The sequence below is a fragment of the Protopterus annectens genome, chromosome 4.part0, assembly GCF_019279795.1.
Source record: "Protopterus annectens isolate FY-2018-M chromosome 4.part0, PAN1.0, whole genome shotgun sequence".
NCBI classification, from domain to species: Eukaryota; Metazoa; Chordata; order Ceratodontiformes; family Protopteridae; genus Protopterus; species Protopterus annectens.
Genome location: NC_056733.1, coordinates 832958284 through 832984416, shown reverse-complemented (window position 1 = coordinate 832984416; position 26133 = coordinate 832958284). Strand labels below are relative to the sequence as shown.

Here is a 26133-nt window from a genome sequence, read left to right as displayed (position 1 = left end):
AACACTCTGTTCAAACTCGGCCTCTCTACAGGCTACATACTCATAGAGTGGTGCACAGCAACAGTTATCCCACTCCACAAAGGTGGAGCCACAATGGACCCCGGGAACTATCGCCCTATAAGCCTGACTAGCCTGGTCTGCAAGGCTATGGAGCGCATCATCATGGAACTCATTAACAGAGACATTGGAAACCTCCAAACCTTGAACCCTACCCAGTTTGGCTTTGTTAAGGGCAGATAATGCCTCCTAAACCTGGTGGACTTCTTTGAGACAGTTACCAAGGCATTAGACGAGGGAAAGGAGGTCCACACAGCCTACCTAGACCTCGCAAAGGCTTTTGACACCATTCCCCATTCTAGTGTTATAGACAAGCTCACCAGCTTGAACATAAACCCCTATGTCACGAGATGGGTTGCCAACTGCCTCATGGATAGAACCCACATGGTGAGAGTTGCAGGCTGTACGTCCGACTCTAAACTGGTTACAAGTGGTGTCCCCCACGACTCAGTCCTAGGACCCCTCCTGTTTGGTATATACTTCTCAGAGGTACAGGCAAGCATAGGAGGACTATGGCTGATCAAGTTCACAGATGACTGCAAACTAGGGCCATAATTGATTCTCTGACTGATACAGACACCCTCCAGAAGGGTCTCACTGAGACGGATACCTGGTGTCAAAAATCATGGCCTCAAGCTAAATGCCAAAAAGTGCATAGTCATCCCCTTTGGAAAAAATAAAGTACCCATGAACTACCACAGTCCCCTAAATACAGAAAATGTAATAAGGGATCTGGGGACCCAAGTAGATAGTAATCTCTCCTTTGATAATCATATTGCCAAGGTGGTTAGAAAATCCTTCTATATGGTCCACCTAATCACAAAAGGGTTCGCATCTAGAACAAAAGAGGTTATTGTGCCCATCTACTCATCACTCATTAAACCCATCATAGAATGCAACGCCCCATTTGGGATGTACCTTACAAGACACCTGCAACAGCTGGAAAGACCACAAAAGTACCTCACCAAGAGGATTACTGGCCTCAAACAGATGCTCTATGCAGCCTGACTCAAGAGACTCCAGCTGTACTTGGTTGCATACCACTTACTCAGAGGTGATCTCTGCCTGACATACAAGGCCATGTCCAACCCAAAATTGATGGGCATGCTCCACCTAAAAAAAAAAAAAAAAAAAAACACAAATCCTGGAGAGCCACACGCTGTAGAGATATAAACCTCTCCACAACGATAAATAGGACATGCTGGAGGGATAGATCCCTGTCCCAGAGACTCCCCCATGCTTTGGAACAGGATTCCAATATACATCAGGCAGAGCCCCTCACTAACACTCTTCAAGAGAAACCTTGACGGGTGGATGGGAAACAGAAAATTTACCCCGAGGATCACTGCAGTGGCTCTGCTGGACAGTGATGCAGAGAACTAATGGCTCTGCTGGACAGTGGCAGAGGGAACTAATGGCTCTGCTGGACAGAGGCACAGGAACTAATCTAAGGGGGTGGCGAAAGTCAACACATTCTGGCTAGGCTTATAAATGCCCTTGGACAAATAGTCTAGTACTTACCTATGAGCCTAATCACACCTGGAATATTTGCTAGCTACTTAAGGAAAAAGCTGTCCCTGATTTGTGACCTTTATCTCTCATTATTCTTTATTTTATTTATTTATTTAAGTTTGATGACTGGGAAAGTCCACTGGGCCAAGAAGAGCCTGTTTTTCAGTGGAGGCCCGGGGAGAAAAGCTCCACAATAATTGCAAGTTACATTTCACGTTACAAAAGGACATAGTTCATACAGCTAATTAAACATTTACAGATAAGCTACACGATATTTGTAATTGGCTTGTCACAATGTTACAAAAATGAAAAAACATAATTCAGTACAGAAATTTCAACATTTACATAAAGTGAATATTTTTGTTACAAAATCAATTGTAGGTTTAACATTTCAAAATATATAGCTACTAACCATTAGTAGGTTAGGAAAATAATATGCATGGAGAGGGTAGTAGTATATGTGAGACTGGAGAATAGATATTGGAGAGAAAATTAGTTTTTAGTAGGGGATGGATTGTTTTGGGTGGGAAGAAGTAATAGCAGAGGTAGTTGGATAAGTCAGTGCAAGGTGGAATGAGGGGGGAGGGGTTTAAGTTGGAGCATGGCAAGGGCATTCCTATTCGGAAGAAAGATGAGAGAGTAGCTGAAATTTGAAATTTGTATGGTTAGGTAGGTGTGTAGGGAGAGAGTTCTACTGTTTAGCTAAGGAGTGGGACAGCAGTAGATGGCCAGGAGGTCGTGCAGGTTTGTGGACCTGAAGGAGATTTTTGTTTTTTGGATCTGAGTGAGCGGATGGGAATGTAAGGTTTTAAGGAAGTAGCGAGAGCTAGGCAGTTGGCAGGTTTAAATGTGAGCTTGTAGGCAATGGTGATTTGTAGGTAACTGAGGTAGTTGGGTAGTTCAAGCCATTTGAGGGTGAGGAGGGAGTGGCAGTGGTGGGATGAGTTTTTTGAATTGGTTGCAAATTTGGAGATCTTGTGGTAGCAGGATTCAAGTTTAGACCGATTGCCAAGATGGAGATTGGTGAAAAGAGGGGCACCATATATGAGAGGGGAGTAGGAAAGTGGATGCAAGAGTTTGATGGGTAGAGGAGCATAGAAAGTAGTTGTACCTGTAGAGGAGACCTAAATTTTGGTGGATTTTCTTGATTGTGGAGTGGATGTGGGTGTCAAATCTTAGTTCTTCATCAATAATGATGCCAAGAAGTTTGGTGTTGGTAATAATTTCAAGGAAGGTTTGTTTTCGCTCTGTATGGTGGATGTGGATTTGTCAATGGAGTTTTTGGTAGGGGAAAAAAACATTAGTTTGGTTTTATTTGCATTTAGGGCCAGATGGTTAGACTGCATCTATATTTCTGTTTTGGAGAAGGCTAGTTGGGTTTTTACTAGGAGCTCGGAGGGGGAGAAAGATGAGCAGGTGATTGTTGAGTCATCTGCATATTGGATGATAGATGAGTCTAGGATGGATTGGTGAAAGTTATTAATGAATAGGTTGAAGAGAAGAGGGCCAAGAACAGAACCTTGTGGGACACCTGTGGGTGTGGGAAGGAAGGGGGAGGTTGAAGTTTTCCATTGGACAGCTTGTTGGTGGTTGGACAAGTAGTTGGAAAACCAGGTGATTGTAGTGGGAGAGAGGTGTAGGGTGGAGAGTTGGGATATAAGTAGGATGTGTGAGATGGTGTCAAAGCCTTTGAAAGATCTAGAAATAGTGTGAATACAAACTTGCCTGAGTCGTGTTCGAGGTTTATGGTTTCAAGAAAGGAAAGAAGGCAGTCATGGTGCTGTGGCCAGGATGGAAACCATATTGGGGGAGAGGAGATTGTTTAGTGTTAGGTGTGCCATGAGTTGTGCTTGCATTGTTTTCTTTAGTATTTTAGAAAGAGGGGAAAGGATGGCGATAGGCCTGAAGTTGGTGGTATCAGAATTTTTGCCACCTTTGTGGAGAGGGATGATTTAAGCATGGTGCCAGAATGAAGGGGCGTGTGATTCTTGTATGGATCTATTTATAAGAATAGAGATGGGATAGGCAATCTTCTGGGACGAGCAGCAGTCGCCAAACAGAAAACAATCAGTGAGAAGGTTAGCAACTACAGAAATAGGGCAGCCTATCATTTTGGTTTGAATGCTACCTTTCTGTTTGATGTTATTATTTATGCACCAATGGGGAGCTGCAGTTCACTGAGAAGTAGGAAAATAATGTAGTTATGCCAGGAGTTTTAGAAAGGGACATGCAGTAAGTGCAGACTACTGAGGGATGCCAGTGGGACAGACAGAAACAGAGTGTAGTCAGGCAGAGGTTTTTAGTATTTAAAGATGGCGCCACAGCTCAGGGGAGGAATGAGTAAACTCTCAAGAGGGAGGGAATAGACAGGATTGACAGGGCTGGGAAGCTTACAATAAGATTATGTTAGGGGACCGAATGAAGGGGGGGGGTCTAAGAGCCAGGGCTTGGAGAAAGCTGTGAGAAAACAGCTTTCACAGGGCTAGGAAACTTGCACTAGAATTATGTTAGGAGAACAAGAAAAGGTGGGGGGCTATGGACCAGGACTTGGAGAAAGCTGTAAGAAGAGAAATAAAATCAACCAGCTAGCCCAGGTCAGTACCTAAAGGTGTCGGTTTATCTGTGTGAATTCAAAAGCAGATTTAGTAGAGCATCAGTGAAGTAGAATAGAAAATAAATGTAAAGCTTTGGGAAACTGTATATATTTGTTACAATAAATGGGAGAATACAATACAAAAATATAAAAGAAATGTGATATACAAGATAAAATATAAAAGAAATGCAAAGCTTTGGAAAAATGTATATATTTGTTACAGTAAAGGGAGGAAAAAAGGGGGGGGGGTCCAGTAGTGTGCACCAGCAGAAGAATCAGTAGGAGTATCACAGAGATTATTATAATAGCCTACACTGCTCACAGTCTGTTGATAACAGTAGAACTTGCAGTGGCTTTTACTGGTTTGTATGGGGTTCTGCTCTCCTGTGTTCTTGTATGCAGGCAGTTGCTTCAGGTTTTTTTTTTTTTTTTTTTTTTTGTTGACCTTTCAATGTGTTTAAGGGAACTGCTCACAGTCTGTTGATAAAAGTAGAACTTGCAGTGGCTTTTGTATGGGGTTCTGCTCTCCATGTTCTAGTATGCAGACAGTTGCTTCAAGTTTTTTTTTTTTTTGGACCTTTGAATGTTTAAGGTAACTGCTCACAGTCTGTTGATAAAAGTAGAACTTGCAGTGGCTTTTACTGGTTTGTACGGGGTTCCGCTCTCCGTCTTCTTGTATGCAGGCAGTTGCTTCAGATTTTTTTTTTTTGTTGGACCTTTGAATGTGTTTAAGGGAAGTTGTGCACACTACTGAGGGATGCCCGTGGGACAGACAGAAACAGTGTGTAGTCAGGCAGAGGAGAGGTTGAAAGCTATTTTAGATGCACATTTTGTGCTTTGTCTTTTTTCTTTTTTATTGTTCCAGATGTTTTAGAGTTTCTAATAATGTGACAGGAATGGACCCCAGCCCTTTGTTGAGCTAGTGCTTATAGTCATTGAGACCCCATCAGTTTCTTTTAAATTGTGAAACAGTCATATAATCATTACACACTCAAATGCCCGATCTTATACGAGTCTTTGTTCAGTGTAATATACTGCTCCAACTACTATATGATAAAAGAGCTTCTAGCAGATAAATACAATATAACTTTTAACAGTCAAGGTCGAACTTAATCGTCAGACTGCATTTTATTTCTTTTATCATACATTGGTTGGAACATAACTATCAGCCTGCGGACTTTGAAATATGCACCAAAGTTCTTGAAACATAAGTACATTTGGCAAAAAGGACCTTAATTAGCATAAAATTTGAATATCAAATAGCACCTAACTTCTGTTTTGTTTAAGTTAAGAGCACCGTTATTTTAAAAAAAAAACATCCAGTTTGAGGACCCTTTCCCTGTTTGTTTTATATTATTATACGGTGTCCCTAATGCTGGAGTTTAAATGTTGAGACCTGCGCAGTCTCTCTCATTCTAGCAAAGGAAGATAAGTGAACTGACAATTTTAAAGTAATAATTAAACACTTTTACACCCAGCAGACATTCAGTGGAAGATGTTTACCTATCACGCTTGACTGGTTCTCCTTACTCCACCTTATGTTTTCCGAGGTATGTTCTGGATCTTCAGCACCTTGATTTTGGATTGCCACCTTTTCAAATGTCCAAAGTGGGACATTTGTGGTACAAATGTCAGCTTTTGCAGGCCGAAACATACCCACGGCCAGTACAAAGGGCAGAACTTCACTTTTTTGCCCAAGTAAAAGATTATACTTGTAGCATTTTAGTTACTTATTCTGTTTCTTATAACATTTAGATGTTTCAGATTCAGAATAACTGTTTTATGCAACTATTACATGAAATATAGGAAATAGTTTTGTCCTAAAATCTCAGGACATTTGCCATTTTTACAATTTTTTTGCAGGACACAACTGGCCAAAAAGGGACTGTCCCTCGCAAAGTGGGACAGGTGGTAACCCTACCTTGATTACTCTCAGTACCGTTAAAACAGATTGTGAGCAAATGAATGCTTGCTTGCATGCATATACATGCACACACCTTCATTACTTCCTACTGAGGCAACACATCTACTACATAGCATGGAGTGGGTGGTGCCTTTCTGCTTGTGAATGGTTTCCGTAGCTATTGACCTTGTGCAGCTGCCAATGATACCTGCCTTCTCTTTTGGCCTTGCCCTATCAGCAGAGAAAGGCGTGGCTGAATTAGAGACGAGAAGCATGGCGGATGTCAGTTGGAGGGTAAGTTAAATGTGTCTGTACGTATATCTGTGGTGTAATAACAGCTGTTTGGTGAGTGGATTGTAATGAAGACCCTTATGAACCACGATTTAGGCCAGACGTAGGCAAACCGCCATAAATGCTATATGCTTTTATTATAACGTCCTGCTGCTGTAAGTCATTTTTTTACAAGTGGCAAAATAAAATGAAAAACGTAAACGTGAATTAGCATATTGTTATACAGGTCTATGGAGAGGTTGGTTATGTAGATAGGCATTTATTTATACCCGAAAATGATAACGGTGAAATATTCTTAACAGTTATGTACTTTATTTTTTATTAAATATTCCTTTTATACTGGGGACTGCTGCTTGTGCTTGGAGGTGTGGGTTGAAGGTTATGTTTCGGAGGGATGGATATTTGCACCGAAGTACAGTGACTGCGTAACGTGTCTCGTATAACGTACAGTAAAGATTTGTAGGGACTGCGTTGAAATGCTTGCCAATATATTTTGAACAGTCTAATATAAAATATTCGTGTTCAGTTGTCACACATATATAGTGAAAGCTAGGAGAGCTTCAGTCAGCACTTGCTGTAACTTGAGCTCGACTAGCAAAATGATGTTTTGAGAGCTTTGTGTGTGGGGGTTGAGATCGAGCTGTGCAAGTCCTTTTTGAGGGAGAGTGTGGTTTTCGTCTCCCTAATGGCTGTTTGTGGAGTCCTTCGCTTTAGATGGCAAGTAGTGTATGCCTATGTGAACCACAGTGGTGGTGATATTACTGTATTATGGTGTGTATGGATGGGGGTAAAGGTAGGTTTGACATGAAATTCTTGGGATGATTATGTCCCCCCCCCACCACCACCACTTTCTACCTGTTTTTTTTGTGCATAGACACTTCAAAGTGAAAAGCTTAGGTGAATTGGCAAAAAATTATACTTCAGCATCTAGTGACATTTCAGTAGTGGCATTGTTAATACTTGTTTTTTTTTTTTTTTTAAGAGTAAATAAACATGATGCAGTGCATCTCATCTAAAAGTGAAGTGTTGCCATATCAGTACTTAGCAGTGTGTTGTTTGCAGCCTATTTACAAATCCTTTCTTCTGTAGATCTTCTGTTTTGTTAGATTTTTTTTTTCAACTACATTTTTGGTCCCCCAGCTACTATTTTATGCCTGGTGTTGATCCTTATTCTCCATTGCAAATGGAGAGTAGTTAGGGTCATTCTGATCTAGTATTAACCTGATAGAAGAGGTTTCTGTCTAGTCTTACTCTGTTCCCACAGTGACATCAGTGTTGTCTTCATGTGTGCATTTCCACAAGTGAACCTTCTTTTGCAAATGGTCTACTGCCTCTGTTATTTGGCTGTGCTAGTTACTGTTGCTAGCCTCCAGAAAGAAACCGCACTGTCCTTCTGATAGAAAAAGAGTTGACACACACACTTAATTCCTTCTGGCCCTCAGGCGGCCAGTTTGATAGTCAGATTAGCATTACTGACAATAGGCGCTGTCACAGTTTTTTGTGACCAACGGGTTGAACTTGTATATTCTGGAGTAGCGTGTGCCAAAACCTTTCAGCTGAATCCCAGTAAATCATGTCAGTATAAGCCCACACAGTATTCTGCAACATCTGTAGTTCTGTGGAGTGACCCTCAAATGGCAGTCTTCTTTCTGCATGTAAATATGTGTTAGTGGTGTTGAAGGCTAAAGCCCTAACATTTTGTTGCCTCTTGAATACATGAGGGTGGAGGTGGGAGGGTGGCATGATCATCCTGGAAGGGAGTGCTCACACTTGGGTACACCTTATTTTTAATCTTTGATGGAGGCCAGGAATGCAGTGGGGGGGGGGTGTGTCCTCATTTGAGCAGAGCTGTGGCTGAGTTGATGTGGAGGTGGGATAGTATGCCTGCAAGCCCATTACACTTTTTTCCTTAGAATGGGATGGATACTCAGAGGTGGGGGGGACACTCCTAAGCAGCAGTGAGGTGCTGGCCCAGGGTGCCTTGATCTCCTCAGTGGCCCCAGCATTGTTCAGAGTTTGTCCAGTGCAGGGTTAGTTGAGTTAAGTAGACCCAGCAGGTGAGGAGAGGACACTGGAAAAAGCTAATGGTCAGCCTTGAGGAATCAAAAATGCCCCCCACCCCACAAAAAGTCTTCATGAGCCTTTCATGTATTGAAAAAGAAACTAAGTAGAAAATGCACTTCACTTACACCATGGTGATCATTGTTTGTAGCTGTAAGTTAAAGTAGTTGCCTGCTATGTGCATAGTCAGCCACTCATTAATTCTATTTTATTGTGTACTCTTTGTATGTATGTGTGTTCATGTCGTTGTAATTGTAAAATAGTTTTTTTTTTACAATGGTATGTTCTGCCACATGTTTTTGCATTTGTTCCTGATCATGGCTGAAAAGGGTCCTCAGACCAGTTCACTTGCACAATTGATGGACAGTAAAATAATGAGTAGATGATATGTCATTGTCTTACCTTCCTTTTAGTGCGGAGTGTATACTGTGTTTGAAAAAAAAAATGTTGGGAGGGAGAGACAGAATACTCCCACCACAGAAATAACTAGTACCATGAGCAGTAACAAATTTTCACTATATCTGCAGTTTTGCATTATTTGTTCTCTCATGACCAGGAAAGGGGATTATGTGCTGCTCACAAATTGAAACATTTATTGTTCAGGAATTTTTCAGTATGTGTATTCATTAAGTGAAAGCTTTCTTTTAGTAATAGCATGTGTAATGTAATAGTACTGTCAGTAAGCCTCCACCTTTTTTTGAAAGTGTTGTAATTTAACGTAAAAAATACAGTATGTTGGTACATCTTCAGAAGTAGCATGCAGTTTCTTTCTCTGGAGACATCAGATTTAGTAGCTTTTCTTAGCTAGTACACACCACTCAAACATTGGCACAATTATTTCTCCAGTTTTCTGTACATAAGCTATAATCTAAAGAGGTTGGATAGATGTTGCGAAAATAGATTCATTTAAATATATTTTTATTATACATTTAAGATACTTATGACAAAACAAATTTGGCTCTCTATTGAAATGCCAAGTGCTGAAGTGATGACAGCCCAAAAAAGCATCAAAACTGTAGGAGAAGAGCGAATCTCAAACATTGATTTTCTCCTTTCAACTTTCTTTTTGCAGGGGGACAAGTCCCCCCCCCCCCAATATCCCAAGCTTGTATATAGTAATTCTCTAAGATCACCATACCTCAGGGAAAATGGAATAGCCTGGGAAGTGGCTATCTTGGACTTGATATACAAGTCCATTTTTTGGACATTCAGTCTCCAGGCTAGTGGGTCCTAACATTTCAAGTGGTTAGTTACCTTTTTTTACAAAGATGCATTATATAGATTGGTCTTGTATTAGAACATTTCCCCACCAGATACACAGTAGCAAGAGGCTGCCTAAACTCCACCCACTACTGTACATTTCCCTGTAATTGCTAGTCTTACAGTGAATAAACATGAGACACCCAACGTCACCAAATAGAATATGGAAAACAGTGTAGTTGAATGTACACGCTGCTGCAAGTGCGCGTTATCCATTCTATATAACATACACCTAAGCTATTTGTAGTCCTCTGTGCAGGAATGCACATGGCAGATCACTTTACTTGTATTCTGTTTTAATTATTACTGTTTCTTAGCTGTTTGACGTCCAGTATTTATTTGCGGTGCCACTCCCTGTATGCCAAAGAATTTTCCATGTCATTCTGTTGGTCTGCAGATATGTATTTTTCAAAGTATGATTTATTTTTTTATAATGTCTGCTGCATTTATTTCGGGGGACAGTCAATTGCGGTAACTAAGATAAGAGAGGTACAAACCTGAAACCATTGGTAACACTCAGGCATACCTCTCGATCTTTTAACGCCCAAAATCTTAACAAAGCCTAATAGAATGGGGGGCAAACTACTAAATATAGGGAGATAAATTAAGTACTGCGTTTATAGACTTAGAAAGTTGCTAGCTTTACAAGTTTTATGTTGGCATGCATTTCAAAAGAATGTAAACTGTGAAACTAAAACGTGTCATTTACTGACTTCCTTGTTCAGTAATTTACCAAAAAAAAACACAAATTTTGTGTTATTCTGATAAGCACAAAAGTATACTTAAGGTGGGGGGGGTGCAGGGCGGCTTGCCCACCTGCAAAAGCAATTTAAAGCACAAAATTAGGATGGGGGTGTGAAGTACTGTGTACACACTGCCCTTCTGTCCCACTAATACTAGAACCTGTCCTTACATCTCTTAATTAAGGGACACACAATAACTAGATTGGAATGGCCATATTTCAAGAACGACAAGCAACATTGTGTCTTCTGTATATCGAAAAATTAAAAATAAACATTTTGGGAAGCAAAAAAAAAAAAATGCAACAAATGGTCATAGATTGAATATTCAACAGGCTGCTGAATAATCTGCATGGCTCGTCACTCAGCCATATTTTGCATGCAACCTCACACGGGCTTGCCCTGTCAATCATGTACGCCACGCCCATTACTGTGTGAAAATCTCTGAGGGGTAATGTTCTAATACAAAGCTGATAGTTCTTAAGACATTGATAAAAACAGATGATTGTTCTGTAGTGACACTATACAAAGATAAAATGGGCATTTCTTTTGTAGTGATGATATACGTGATGATTAAATTCCAAATGTAAAACATTTAGTATGCAAAGAGTTCTTGCGCAATATGTGTGATAAGCAGACATTAGATATGACTTCTAAGACATGCATAAGGAGAGTTACATTATATACATTAGGAATAAATTTAAAATTGAGGTCAGGTAGTCATTAGGTAGACGGTAGTTGAGCACTGTATAGCTGATAAGTCAGGTAGAGTGGGGATAAGAACACCAGGGTTCTTATTGACATAGAACGTGGTTATAAGGGGAGTGGTTGAGAATATTTGAAGCAGATGGATGAAGTGGGAAGGTCAGAAAGAAACTGAAATGTAAAGTGGGGATTAAGGAGGAGTGGTAGAACTTTTTTATGTATAAAGGGATAGGGGGTATGAGCTGACAAAGGAAAATTGAGTTATCCGGGAGAGGGGCATGTGCATGGACACACATGGTTTAGGTGGTGTTTTAGTAAGGTCTGTTTTGTGTATGTATAGGATGGTGCTCCTGAGTCTAGATACTTGGTGGGAGTATAATGAGCTGCCTACTGTGCTGTTAGACTTTTTTTGTGATTTAACTAAGAGCTTATTGGTTGAGTAAAGGTCTCTACCTGGAAAGTAGTGCTTGGGGTATAAAAAATATGTATGAAGACACTTGCATGTAAAAATCCTGAGCCTTCAAGACTTTGTTGCAGACCTGTGAGCAGTGAAGTGCCTCCACTGTTTTTTGTATGTTAATTTTCCACTCTTTTATCCCAATTTCTTCTGACTTCTGATTTGATCCTTGTAGTTCTCCTGCAGCATTTTATATGCCCTACTAATCACCACTGTTTTTAACAGCAGTTCTGTTCTAGACTCTATTAAAAACTCGACTATAGCTAATCCAATAAAAACTAAGATAAAGATGCAGGGCAGTGAAGTATAAATTGAGATGCCGGTGCTTTCCTGCTTACTTGTTAAAAAAGAGTGGAATTTATCTAATGGTTTGTGGAAGTGATTCAGAATGGATAATGGAAATGATTCAAGAGTTATTAGGGAGATGTACATATTTTCAGAAGGGATTGTTATCAAGTAGGATAAAATGACGATGGAGTTTAAAGATAAGTTGCACATAAATGAGAAAGGGATATGGGGAAGAAGTAATAGTATTTACTAGAGGGGCTAAAAAAGCTTAAAGTATAAGGGGGGAGTCTGAACATGGAGATGCAACTGGTGGTTGGACGGCGCAGTGGTTCAGCGGTAATATTGTCGCCTCACAGCAAGACGTTCTCCGGTTCAAATCTCGGCTGGGGTGCCTTCTGTGTGGAGTCTGCATGTCCTCCCTGCTTTTATGTGGGTTTCCTCCTGGGTGCTCTGGTTTCTTCCCACATTATAAAAACTTGCGTTTGGAACATTTCTCCCTGGGCCAATTGGCTTTGTTCCAAGTCTGACTTTCCCAGTTAACCAATGTTAAATAAAATTAAAATAAACTTCTGAGTGATAAAATGTATGAGTTTAGAAAGGTTGCAGTTTTTTTTTTTTTTTAACAAGAAATATTTTTATTAAATTATCAGGTATGACATAGGCAGTCATATTTATATAAATGAAAACAAACCATATTGACATAATTTTAGTTGCAGACATTATAAATCACTTATCTATCCAGGCATTCAGTCAGACATTACATAGCTAATTCAGATCCTGCCTTCTTTTAAACCTCATTCCTCCTCTGTATGTATTGTTCCCATACTTCCCATTTTCCCAAAGTCTACTAACTCAATTACACTCCCAGAAAATATGTTCCCAACTACAGCTTTCTTCCCCATCACACCTCCAACATTTGCTATCTACCTGAGAAAAAAAATATTTGGAATCTGCTTGGGGTATAAAAATATCTATGTAAAACTTCCAAGCAAAAACGTAAATCTTATAGACTTTGCATATTTGGGAGGCATACATATATCATCCTGTGACAAACCGAAATGCTGTCATCCCAGCTATTTGGAATTTTGTAAATAATCATATGTCATTTGTGAATAGTAATATGATCCATAGGGGTGTCTTACATATGTAAGAGAAGTATATGTTATGTGTATATTAAACTACTGGTGCAGAGGTGTGTGTTGAACTGTGTGTTATATACTGAGCTTCAAGAATGTAACCACAGTGTACCCTACTGGAAAAGAACAGAAATGTATATGGACTATGTGCCTGTGCAAATGTGTGTTTTCATGGTAGAAGCTGGAACATACAGAGTTAACTTGCAAACTCTAAGAAAATAAGTGAATTGTTTTGTGATTTTGTTTCAGTGCAGCAAGGAGACAGGATGTCCAGAGCTAAAAGTTTCTTTCTATTGTCTTGAAACAGAAATAATTACTAGGTTTCAAATGTAAAAGTGCTAATTGTTTTATGACTTCCAGTTATAGGCAAACTTCTGAGAGAAGTATTTTTCACAGAGAAATGTTAAATTCTGTTGGTATCTGTTAGCTTGGAAACTGAAGACAGGTGACAAATAGTGATGTCATCCAGCTGACCCAGCAGTAATGTTTTGAAATTAATTCGGTGAACACTATTTTAGAGACTTTGGTTTTTGTATCTTGTCTTGGACCTAGAAACATCCACTATCTGCATTTTCCGTGCTCTGTAAGTAAGTTATTTAGGACATAGTATCTTTTAGCTATAGACATGAATATAGTAAAGATTAGTTTAGATGTTTTCTGTACTTATTTGAGACTCCTGTAATGTTTTAAAATATTTCCTGTGATTCTGAACTCTGTAGTCAGTGTGTTGCATTATTGAGTATTGTCTTGTTCTTTTATTATTAAATATATGTAAACCTTTTAATTGTGGCTGGTTGTTTAGAGATGTTTAAGCTCTTAGCATACTTGCATATGTATTTGACATTGTATAGGCCACTCCTAAATGGCCATTATCTTGGTCACACTTGCCATTTGGATAATAGTAACATTACGCAGTAGAATGGTCACCCTTTGTAAGGGCCTTATAGTAACTGATAAAGAGCTGGTTGGTGGCAGCGATAACTACCTTTTTAGTCTGGCCAGAAGTGGGCATAGCTAGTAAACTTGTTCCAGCCTTCCCCAGGAGTATCTGTGTTAGTGTGTGTGTCAGCTACTTGGGCAAGGACACAAAGCATTGGTTGGACAGAGAGGATGCTGGAGGTTTTGGCTTGAATGCTTGGCTGAGATCCTAACCCTATAGCTGTGCCAGTGGGGAGTCTTGTTGGGGATCTGGGGAAAGAGGGAGAAACCAGCCTCAGACTGACTGTGATCTCTGTGTGCTCTTAAGGGAAATTGTACTTCACTGTGTGTGTACTTGTCATCCTCCCAATGTGCATGCCCCTCACTGGTGCTAGTGGTGAGGATTGAGACTACTTGATTACTGAGCCAGCGCAGGGTCATCACATATTGTTTGGCAGTGGTGGGATAGCCACATCAAATATTAATTGTTTGGCAGTGGTGGGATAGCCACATCACATTTTAATCGGTTGATAGTGGTGAGTTAGCCACATCACATATTAATTGGCTTGTAGTGGTATGAATATTGAATTCCTGTAGCCTGTGTACAGTGTCACTGAAAGTGTTTGTACTGTTAATCAGCCACACAGTGAGCATTCAAAGTTCATGTCACAATTGTCTTTTTTTGTTAGCTTAGTTAGTGGAAGAGCAGGCAAGCATGTCAGGAGAGGAGTATGGCAAGCTGACAAGGAGACAAGCTGAAACGTGCCAGGCTAAAGGACTGGTGCATGCCAACCCGACTAAAGCAGACATGATTGCAGCTTTAGTCACAGCTGCATCACACCCCAGCAATCCAGGAGGGCAATCAGACTGGCCTTGGAGATGTACAATGCTTAGAAAATAGACAGCTCAACCTTTCCATAGAAGACTTAAAAATCCATCTGGAGTTAAAGAAACTTGAGCTAGAGGCCAAGTGTTTGGAAACGGAGGCGGCAGAGAGACTGGGGCATCTAGAAACCGAGGGAAATGAGGAACTGCAACTTCTGACAGCTGAGGAGAATGTGAAACTGCGACACCTGGAAGCTGAGGAGAAAGAGAGGCAGAGACAACATGAAAAGGAGATGCTGACTCTTTGCCAGAGTCATGGAAGTAATGAGGAAGGGAGTAACCGAACCCCAGAAGTAACAAAGGTCAGTAAATTTCTTCCACAATTTACAGACTGGGGATAATTTTGATAAGTTTCATTCATATGTTTTGAGAGGGTATATAAACAGTGTAATGTTGACCAAGAGCTCTGGGTACTGTTCATAACCCCCCCCTTATTCCATGGTAAAGCTGTAACTGTTCTTTCCAAACTATCTGATACTGACTGTTTAAATTATAATGTTGTAAAGAACGGTTTGCTAGAATGTTTAAAGTTAACACCTGAAGCTTATATAAAAAAGTTTCATGAGCACAGATGCAAGGCAGATGAAAGTGTGATTGAATATGTTGCTGAACTAACCACTTATTTTCATAGGTGGGTGAGTGGATGTCAGGTCACCACTTTTAAAGGGCTGGCAGACCTTTTGATGAGGGAACAAGCCCTTAGCAATTTGCCTGAGGACATGAGAATCTGATTAGCTGATAGACAATGTAGTACTGTAGATGAGTTGAGGAAGAAGGGAGACCTATACCTAGCAAGCAGGGCATCACTGCACAGGAAAGGGGCACTCAGTGCTACTAATGGGTCTAAGGGAACCCATGGTGAGCAGCCCAGACTGCCCCAACAGAGTTCGCCAGTAGCAGGGGAAGCCACTAGTCCGGGACCAAGGGTTAAATATTTTAAATGCAACCAATGGGGCCATGTAGCATATAGATGTCCACGGAAACAAGGTAGGGAACAAAAAAGGTGGGAGAGCCAGTAAGTGGTAATGGCAGTGTGCCCAGCAGTAAGTTGTCTCGAGACAGCAAGGGTACCAAACTACCACAAGAGGTTATATCCTGTCTTAGTGAATGGGAAAGAGGCCATGGTTAAGAGAGAGACCACCTCTGACCTAACCATTGTTAAGCCTGTAATGGTTACAGAGGAGCACTACTTGCTTGGGCAGTCCGTTCCAGTCAGAGCTTTAGGAGGGACCCCATTCCAAATACCTTTGGCTAGGGTTCACCTTGACTGGGAGGGTGGAAAAGGAAGTAAGCAAGTAGGTGGGTTTGAGGATATCCCTGCAGATGTCCTGATAGGGAATGATTTTGATAATGCAGTACTGTTTGTGCTTGCAGTTTCATGCAGTCAGGCTTGGAGACAAGCATGTGCGTCTGGTAGCATGGAGACTCGGACAAGACCGCACACTTGCAGCCAGGACTGGTGAAGTGTTTACTTCAGGGAGGGAGCTACCCTGTAGCAGTGAGACTGAAGGTGAGCCACAGCTGCTTGTGGGTACTGATGTTCCCTTGGACAGAGTGACTGCAAGGGCAGAGGTGAGTAGTGTTATCCAGGCTGACAGGTATCGCTGTCAGAGAATGCCAGACTTCCTGTGGAAGGGGAGATGGGAAGAGTCGCTAAAAGAGAGTTGAGAGGTTTAGCTCTCAGACCCTACATTACAAGGCCTGAGGGAGATGGCTAGTGAGGCAACTGGTTCTCAAGTAAAGGGGGAATCTGTGTACTGGGACAAAGGGTTACTGTATATAGAGTGTGGATACCTGAGGGAGGGCTAGAGGGTGAGATAAAGCAGTTGGTAGTGCACAGAGCCTACCAACTGGCCCTTCTAGCCATAGCCCATGATATTCCCTTTGCAGGTCATATGGGCATAAAACGTACCGAGAGATGTATTATGCAGAACTTTTATTGGCCTGGGATTTCCAGAGATGGACCTGCGAGCAGTGCCAAAAGCTAGACAAGGCAGGAGACGAGATGAAAGCTTATTTGATGCTTTTGAATGTGATTGAGAAGCCATTTCAGAGGGTAGCTATGGATATTGTGGGGCTTCTGGGTGCCCCAAGTTCCACAGGGAAAAAGTATATCCTAGTGATGGTAGAGTATGCTACCAGATATCCTGAAGCAGTGGCTCTGTCCTCCATTGAGGCAGAAAAAGTGGCAAATGCTTTGTTAGAGATTTTCAGCAGGGTAGGTTTCCCAAAAGAAATAGTAACAGAGGTGTCATTTTCATGTTAGACCTGCTGGCTTGTCTCTGGAAGTACTGTGGGATGAAGCACCTAAAGACCACCCCATACCATCCCCAGACTAATGGTCTTGTTGAGAGGATAAACTCTATACTCAAGACGATGCTACAGGCATTTGCAGACCAGTTTAAGAGGGAGTGGGACAAATATTTGCCCCATCTGTTTTTGCTTACAGAGAGGTTCCCCAGGCATCCACAGGGTTTTCACCCTTTGATTTGCTGTGCCAGCCTTCCCCATGAGTGTCTGTGTTTTGTATATAAAGCAAATATCAAAGTGTATGTGTGTCAGCTACTTGGGCAAGGACACAAAGCATTGGTTGGACAGAGAGGATGCTGGAGGTTTTGGCTTGACCACTTTGCTGAGATCTTAACCCTATAGCAGTGCCAGTGGGGAGTCTTGTTGGAGATTTGGGGAAAGAGGGAGAAACCAGCCCCAGACTGACTGACTGTGATCTCTGTGTGCTCTTAAAGGAAATTGTACTTTACTAGGTGTGCACGTGTCATCCTCCCCATATGTACGTCTCTCACTGGTGCTGTTGGTGAGGATTAAGGCTCCTTGATTACTGGGTCAGTGCAAGGGTGTCACACATACCATCTTTTTATGATTTGCTAATCCAATCTCTTCCCAATCCTTTCTAATCTCCTGTTGATTGATTTGTGTACTTGCAATATTTTATATGCTGTACTAATTATTCCTTTTGTAGCAGCAGTTTCCGTTTTAGATTCTAGTAAAAACTCTGCCAGTGTTGGTCTTTCTCTTAGGATTCCACTGTTTCTTTCTCTTTGCCTATACACTGACATCAATCCTTGATAGGGAGGGCAATCTCTAGCCTGCAGTCCAAATAAACTCTTGGCCTCTTCCCATTCTATTACCTTTCCCTCTCTAATGACTTGCTTCTAATACAGTGGTCCTTTTCCTAGTTTTTTCCAATGAACTCCAGCATCCTCTTACCTATTGTCTGTTTCCTTAATTGCAGTCATCCCTATCAGCATAATCTCCTTTATCCATTCCTGTGCTGGCTTAGTTCTTGGAATACTTTCTGCTACTTTATGAATATAATAATCTGTATGATTATTATTCTGTTTAAGATCTGCATCTAGATTTCCAGTCTGTCCTTGTTTAAGCTCCCCCCCCCCGTTTCATCATCATGCCTTTCCAGTTTGAATTCTAAATTTCTGCTTATGCTATGTATAGGAGCCTTAATTGTGTAGCTCTGAAATACCCCTTTAAAACGGGTAATCCCAAACTGCATTGTTCTGTTGGAAGAATTAGTTTATCCCTCTTGCCATCTTCCCCTCCCAGATAAAATCCTTCAGCTCTTTATTAACTGCTATCCACAACATCTCCTCTGGTTGATTAAAACAAATATGCCTGACCTGTGTATAAAACTAAAGCTAGTTAAAACATTTTAACTGCTTGCATCCTGCTATCCATATCATTATGACAGAGCTTCCAATTTCTCATTTTGTTAATTTTCTTTTGTTTATTCTCTTCCCACATATCCTTAAGCTACCACACCAGAATCTTTTTATAATCCATACTCCTATGTACTTAATGTCCCCATGAATATGGATATTGCTGAAACAAATTTATTTGTGGGCAAATCATTTACAGCTATTGTCTTTGTTTTATCTTCATTGATATTTGTATCCCGAAAAGATTTGAAACTGCCTCAAAATGTTCCACATCACTGAAATGTCATTTTCTGGATTTATCAGGTTTAAAATATCCTCTACAGACAGTAAGCTTTTCTTGAGTACCATACCAATTATATCCTTGAATTTCCGAGTCCCATATTTTCTTTGCCAATGGTTCTAAATATAATGCAAATAAAGGGGAAAGAGGACACCCCTGTGTAGTTCTTCTGCTCAAACAGAATTATCAGAGAGGAACCCACCCACTTTATCTATCCTTCTAATCAATCTTTTATAATTTTATCAAGGAATGCAGATGCTTCCATTGCCATGCTCAAACTCCCAGTTTACTCTGCCAAATGCTTTTCTTACATTCTGCTTCCCTCCGTATCATCAGCATTCTGTTAATGTTAAATTTTATAGTCATAGTTTAGGGTTGAAACAGACTTGTATGAAGCTGGATTTTGATGGGTCTTTACCCTCTCTAGGTATTACAGTCACCACCACTTTCTTCCAGGATGTTGGTGCTTCTCCTCCTGTTAAAATACTGTTAACAAAACCTTCCAGATCTTTATCAGTTTTTTCCCTTCTAGCCTTCAAACTTCCACAGGACTTTTCTGAGTATTGGTTATACATCCTCATTTGTATCTCACCTCCTTGTATCCTGTTAGTAATTGAGCCTCATCTACCATTAACCTGGGCATATTTTAAGTCTTTCGTAAACATTTCCATTTGTACCTTTTTCTTGATTTCCATATTTCACTGCTTTAGTCACACTTTCATAAAATTTCCAAAATATTTCTAGTAGCGCTACAGGATCTCCTGTTGACTTATTTGTTATAGGCCCTCTAAGCTTGGTGACAACCCTTTCTACTTTGTTGTCCAAGTCATTGTGCTAAAAGTTTTTGTGCTCTGGGGATATTATAAAAAACAGTTGTTTAACAACAATCTTTCTAAACTCATGCATATTATCAAGGTAATCCCTTATTTTCTGTTTAGCATTCTGCAGTTGCTGCTCCTCCTGTTCTGTGAGATTCACCCTGTTCTGCAATACTTCAACATTTGCCAGTCCCAAGTAATTGTTACTACTTAACCATCTGTATTTCTTTTATTTACACACCACTGTAATTTTATCCTACTCCCTAGCTATATTTTCAGAAGAAATTTCTGTCTTCTCTAACTACCCATACCTTAAATTCCCCTCTCTTCTATAGATGGGTGGGAAAGTGCCAATTTTTATTTCATTACCCTACATTTTTATTTTAGCTACAATTGGTGTGTAATCTGAACTATTTATTGGATGCATATCAGAACCTTCAATTAAATGCACATGTTTTGCTGAAATGTAAGTTCTGCCTAGCCTAGTTTATCGTGTGGAGTATGTAAATTTACTCCAAACGAATACTACTGAGTTCACATCTTCCATGCCAAACATTTTCATTAATTTCTTCAAAAATTTACCCCCTTTGTTAAATTTTCTCTTTTGGGCCCCCTAGACACATCTACACTGCTGCAAATCAAATTCCAGTCCCCACCTATAAGTAATATTCCCTGCTGAAAGCTGTTCATTTCTCCCAGAATTTTTAAGCTCCATTATAGCAATTTTAGGTGGACTATAAATACATGCTAGTGTAATCCTCCTCCCTTGCCAGTAGTTCCTTGGTACTATAAATCTACCATTGTTATATATGTCTTGGGTTTACCTTCATAAGTCCAACAGCCATATCCTCAAAATTGCTACCGTGAACTGCAATCTGTGAATTCCCAAAAAAACGCAAAAACCTAAGCTCCGAATAACAAAATCTCGCCCCCTTTTTACCTATGGTAGCACTTGTTTCAGTTGTGGATTGATCGGAAATGTCGACTTTCAATTTTTTTCGAAGTTTATGGAAGTCGGTGGGACGGAATTTGCAGAAATGGTTTGCGTATCTACACATTCGAAGGATGTACTTTCAACCATATGAAGGTAAGCCCATGTCTTATCCTTTTCTATCACTGTTGGAGCTCTTCTTACAGTTAATATGTAGTACTCTTTTCCTTTGTCCCAGGTATTCCACTGAATTACCATCCTGAAAACCTTTCTTTATCATTCAGTTCTTTCCAGATACGTCTTCTGTAGCTTAGCTACTTGCACTGTACATTTTTAATGTAGTTCACTAATCCTTTATATATTTTTTTATGTATTTATCTGTGAGACTATTTAGATTTAAAGATAATATGGAAAGTGTCATTATGTTATACATAAAAGGTTTGAATAATAATGGTTTAACAGCTTTAAGTATCTATTTCCAGCCTTTGTGTTACATGGATACACTAATGTTTGGCAGGTTGATCTTTTATACAGTTGTTACTTGTCTTATCCTTTTGAGCCTATGTTACATCTTACAAAACTTTTTGTTTTATTGAAAGCTCCCTCAAAAAAGAACAAAAAAAGCAAAAACACATGCATTTTCAAATATTGAAGTTTTACCCTACTAATAGGAACAATTATCCTAAACTGACAGCCACACATAGACTTGGGTTATCCTAATACATGTACCGGACCATGGACAGACTAGGTAAACTGACCTATGCTTCAGCGACCTTCGCCATTCAGTCGCTAAATTATCTGGTGCACTTTACTCACCTCCAGCGAGACCTAGTTTCAGAAATGTCTTCCTCTTTGGTGGGGGGTACTGCCTGATGAGGTGCGTGACACTGTCGCCTTGCAGGTAGCTACCCTTGAATCCATCTTGAACTCCTTGATGCATTTGTTATCTCACACTACCGAGGGGGCAGCTCAAGCTGCCGCATCTGGTGTTGTCATGAGACGTAATGCTTGGATGCGGTTGTATGACTTTGCAGACCCCTTTAAATCTTCCTTCGTCAATGCACCCGTCGACGAATCTGCAGTTTTGGACCCAAGGTACGAGACACACTTGCACATAGTGAGAAAGACAGAAAGACCTTGTCTGCTGTGGGCATACTTTTCCCACCCCCAGAGGTCCTACTCCAGGAACCAGAAGGGAGGAAAGATATGGTTCAAGAAATCCCAAGGATCCTTTCGCGACACTCGTGAACAACCTCCCCCACCCCGGGGCAGAGGAGACAACTACATATGGAAGACGCCCCTTTTGGTGTAGAGGGGGTCCGCGAAACCAGGGAGCCAGAGATTCTTTCACCGGCAGACCCTACCAGTGCTCCTGAGCAGCAGCCTGATTGCTTTCCTCTGGAAGCAGTCGGGGGTCGTTTTTTCTCTGCATCTACCAGCCTGGCATCTTATTACTACCGATGTTTGTTTGAGTGCAAAGAATAATATCCAGAGGCTATCGAATACCATTCAACTTAACTCCCAGATCCCTCAAACGAATCCCCGATGTACCACCCAATCAGAGGGAATTAGCAGCCTTAGAAATAGAAAAACTGCTAAGAAAAAGAGTCCTCCAACCAGTCCCACCAGAACAGACAGGATCTGGGTTTTACTCAAGGTTCATTTTAATGCCAAAAAAGACAGAGGACTGGAGATCAATCCTGGATCTCAGCCTACTGAACAAATTTATCAAACCTCAAAAATTCTGGATGGTTCACAGTACAGTCCATTCTTCCCTTCCTAGTGAGGGACAATTGGATGTGCTCTATAGACCTACAGGATGCGTACTACCACATAAAGATGGATCACTGTTCCTGGAGGTTTCTCAGCTTCCGGCTGGGAGACCATCACTACCAGTTCAGGGCACTGCCATTCGGTCTCTCGACGGCCCCCCAAGTGTTCACCAAATGTATGGCAGTTGTGATATTCCATCTTTGACTACAAGAATTCCAGGTGTTTCCCTATCTAGATGACTGGCTCCTTACTGCTCCGACCAGGAATCTGCTAGTCCTCTTGGAGATTACAATCAACAAAGACACTGGAATTTATTGGAGCGGTCTTCGACACAACATCCTGTCAAGCTTCTCTCCCCTCTCACAGGCATTTGAAAATAAGACACCAAATTCAAGACTTTCTTCCTCACACGTTTGTACCAGCACATCTTGTACTGCAACTCTTGGGCTCCCATAGCAGCTTCCATTACTTTATTACCACTGGCGAGACTGCACATGTGAATCCTGCAGTGGCTCCTTTCCAGCACAATGGTCATTAACCCACCCACTCAACCACGATACGCCTTACAAACCATTGCAAGGAAGAAATTATATGGTGGATGGAGCCACGAAAGAATCTTTGGTGTCGACCGTTTTGTCTTCCCACTGCCACGGTGACCATGGATGCTTCACTGTTATGGGGGGGGGGGCATTTTTAGTGAAAGACTTACCAAGGTACCTGGACCCCATCAAGTCCAACTTCCAGAAAAATGTTCTGGAAATGAGGGCAGTTCTCTTAGCATTGCAAGTGTTCCATGCATCCCTACCCTTGGGGACCATTGCAATTCAGTCAGACAACATGTCAGTCGTCTGATACATCAACAAGCAAGGCAGAACCAGATCTTTCTCTGTACCTATTCGAAAGATCCTACAATACCAGACTACTCTTTTATATGCAGGAGCCTCAGCTTCAACAATCACTGTACATTTTGCAGCTGTCGCCAATTTTCATAATGGTCTTGATAATTCTTTAATTGTCACACCGCCTATGCAAGACCTTTTTGAAAGGAGTATTATATGTTAAACCTTTGATCAAGCCTCCCTTAGAACCCTGGGACTTGACTGGTGCTTCAGTCTCTTACAGGCTCTCCCTTCGAGCCCTGTGATTCATGTGATTTGAAATTTTTGTCATGCAAAACCATACTTCTAGTAGCATTCACCTCAGCAAGAAGAGTATCTGAGCTGCAGGCCTTGAGTGTCAAGAGTCCTTACTTGATCTTCCACACGGATAGGGTGTCCCTTCGTACTGACCCTTCTTTCTTGCCCAAGGTAATTTCTGGCTTTTCCATTAAGTAGTCTATTGACCTGCTGGTTTTCTTCCCAAGGCATTCTAATAGAGGGGAGTACCTTTTGCACACCCTTGATGTGCACCAGCAGCTTTGTTGTTGTTTGGACAGTACTAAATCTTTCAGGAAAACAGACCAATTGTTTGTGGCCATTGCAGGACCCAAATTGGGTAAACCTGTTTCCAAAGTGACTTTATCCTCTTGGCTTAGAAACGTCATTACCTTTGTCTACCAACAGAATAAGCTACCCTTGCCTTCCAGATTAAAGGCTCATTCTACCAGATCTAGGTTTACTTCTGTAGCTTTTCATTCCAGAGCCTCTGTGGATGATATATGCACTGCAGCCACTTGTGCAAGACCTCATGCCTTCATATCTCCATTACAAATTGGATTTGGCACCCAGGGAGCGAGCATCTTTAGGTTCCATGGTGCTCGGGGAATATCCTTCCTTAGGGCCACCCAGGACTCAAGTAGCTGGGGACTGGTCCTGTCTGTAATAAATGAACAAAGATTTACAACATCAGATAAACAAGTTATGTCTTACCATAATGTTCCATCTGTGTTGTAGATCTTTGTTCATTCATTACTTCCCACCCTCCTTCCCTCTACCTGGATTCCTGGTGGACTTTAGGAACTCCTGGTTAGGTTATTTGCTCAGACAGAGCCTCCTATTATTTTTCCTATTACTACACCTTTTTATCTAGGGCAGGCAAACTCTATCTGGAGTATCTAGGAGAGGGGCATTGTGAGTAGGTTCTCAGCTGAGTTTTTGGCTTGCGCGAGCTGGGAAATGGCTGTATCGGTTCCAAGGTCCTATCTGTAATGAATGAACAAAGATCTACAACACAGATGGAACGTTATGGTAAGACATTACTTTTTTTATATTCAGTGTTTATTATTTCCTTGCTTTTTCTTATAACTTGTTACTAGATCAAGCCAAGGGCCTTAATCCAGCCATTCCACTATGCAAGAATGAGAAAAAGCACATAATTTCTTCTTGTTTCATGCTCCTGACCAGACTTTTCTTCTTTTTTTACATTGCAGTGCCTACATTTCTTGCAACTGAACAAAGAAGGAAAAAGTAACACAAAGGAGCACCTGTTTACTTTACTTTAGTATCCCCATTACACTTGAAAATTGCTAAAAACTTTACTTTATAGCATGCAGATTATATCATACATTGTAAAATACTACTGTTAACATTTTATTTTACTGGGAGTTAAATCTCTCCCTCCTCTTCCCCTCTCCTAAGCGTTCTTCCAAATGTCAATGACATGAAGTAGGGCATATGCTTTAGAGTCCCCTACAAGTCTACAAAGTCAAAGTCCATTATTTACAGGTTTTCTTGTTCTGCAATGTTTCAGAAATATATTCAATGCTTTGTAATCTCACATTTGGCAGTTTGAGTTGCTGGTTTTATTCTTGTTTGCGTCTCCTAAATTGGTCTCTGCTTCATTTCCAACTAACATTTGGTTCTTCTAGTCGACTCTTGTGATTTTTTTTCTATCTCTCAAGCATTTCCCATTGAAACATTGGAAAATGTTTCATTGACAGTCTCTCTGTGGTCTTCATTACCATTACAAGAAGAAGCAGATCTTCTGTTTCACAGCTCACTTTTTGTTGGACAAACTTTTGTATTTCCTCCTTGGCATGTACTGCATCAAAAATGTTATCCCTCCAGCAAAGAATATTTTGAAGACCAGCTGGTTACAGCAGTTTGAATCTCATGCCTGATTCTCCACACTGCCTGATTAGTGGAGTAAGTTTACTCCTCCTCCTGCCTGGTGTACAGTGAGTAATCATTTTCTACAAACACTTTACTGTCTCCCACTTTTAATACTTTGTCCTTCTGCTACAGTTTTGTTGGATTCAACTCCTCTTGCTTGTAGGATTGCATCTTTACTATTAAAGGTCTAGGCTGCTTTCTCATGGCCGGGTTAAGAGCATAGTCAAAAAGGTGAATTGAATGATGAAGTGGAACTGGCAAACAAATATCCAAGTACCAAGAAAAAAAAAGTTCCTCAGCATTGCATAAACCTTTTAATAAAACAAAGCTTTCAGACAGATACTTCCTCCTTCAGTGTTAATAAAATTCATAATAAGCCCCAACATCTTTCATAATAAGCCCCCAACATCTTTTATACTTAAAAATTCAAAACACATGACACAACCTACCAATCAGTCAATCAATGATTTTCAAAAACTTTTAAAGTATATCACATTCTTAAAATATATATTTACATCACATATTTCACCTCAGATATAGTTAATTATTATTCATTTAAAAATCTTCAGTATTTAAATGAATCTAATACTTAATTTATAAAAAGGCTTTTTATACAGGTGTATATTCTAAAGGCATCTATTTCCACCTTATAACAACGCATATAGAGTTTTAATGTATTTGCTGCTGTTTCCTTTTTAATATAGGTTTTAGTGTGATCTGATTATCCAAACCAGGGTAGGAATCTGCTTGTAGGTGGATAATCCACTCATATTCCTTGGTATCCAA

At 40.6% G+C, this 26133-nt stretch overlaps 1 protein-coding gene across 1 annotated transcript in view; it reads left to right on the top strand.

The window, feature by feature from the left end:
- The first annotated feature begins 6215 nt into the window (after positions 1 to 6215).
- The window catches only part of CCHR4.PART0H22orf39 (chromosome chr4.part0 C22orf39 homolog), a 137144-nt gene continuing 117226 nt past the window's right edge, over positions 6216 to 26133 (top strand). Inside the window, exon 1 of the mRNA XM_044068777.1 lies at positions 6216 to 6359. Within this exon, the coding sequence (XP_043924712.1) occupies positions 6231 to 6359 (129 nt within the window). The 5' untranslated portion in view covers positions 6216 to 6230. The remainder of the gene's footprint in view (positions 6360 to 26133) is intronic.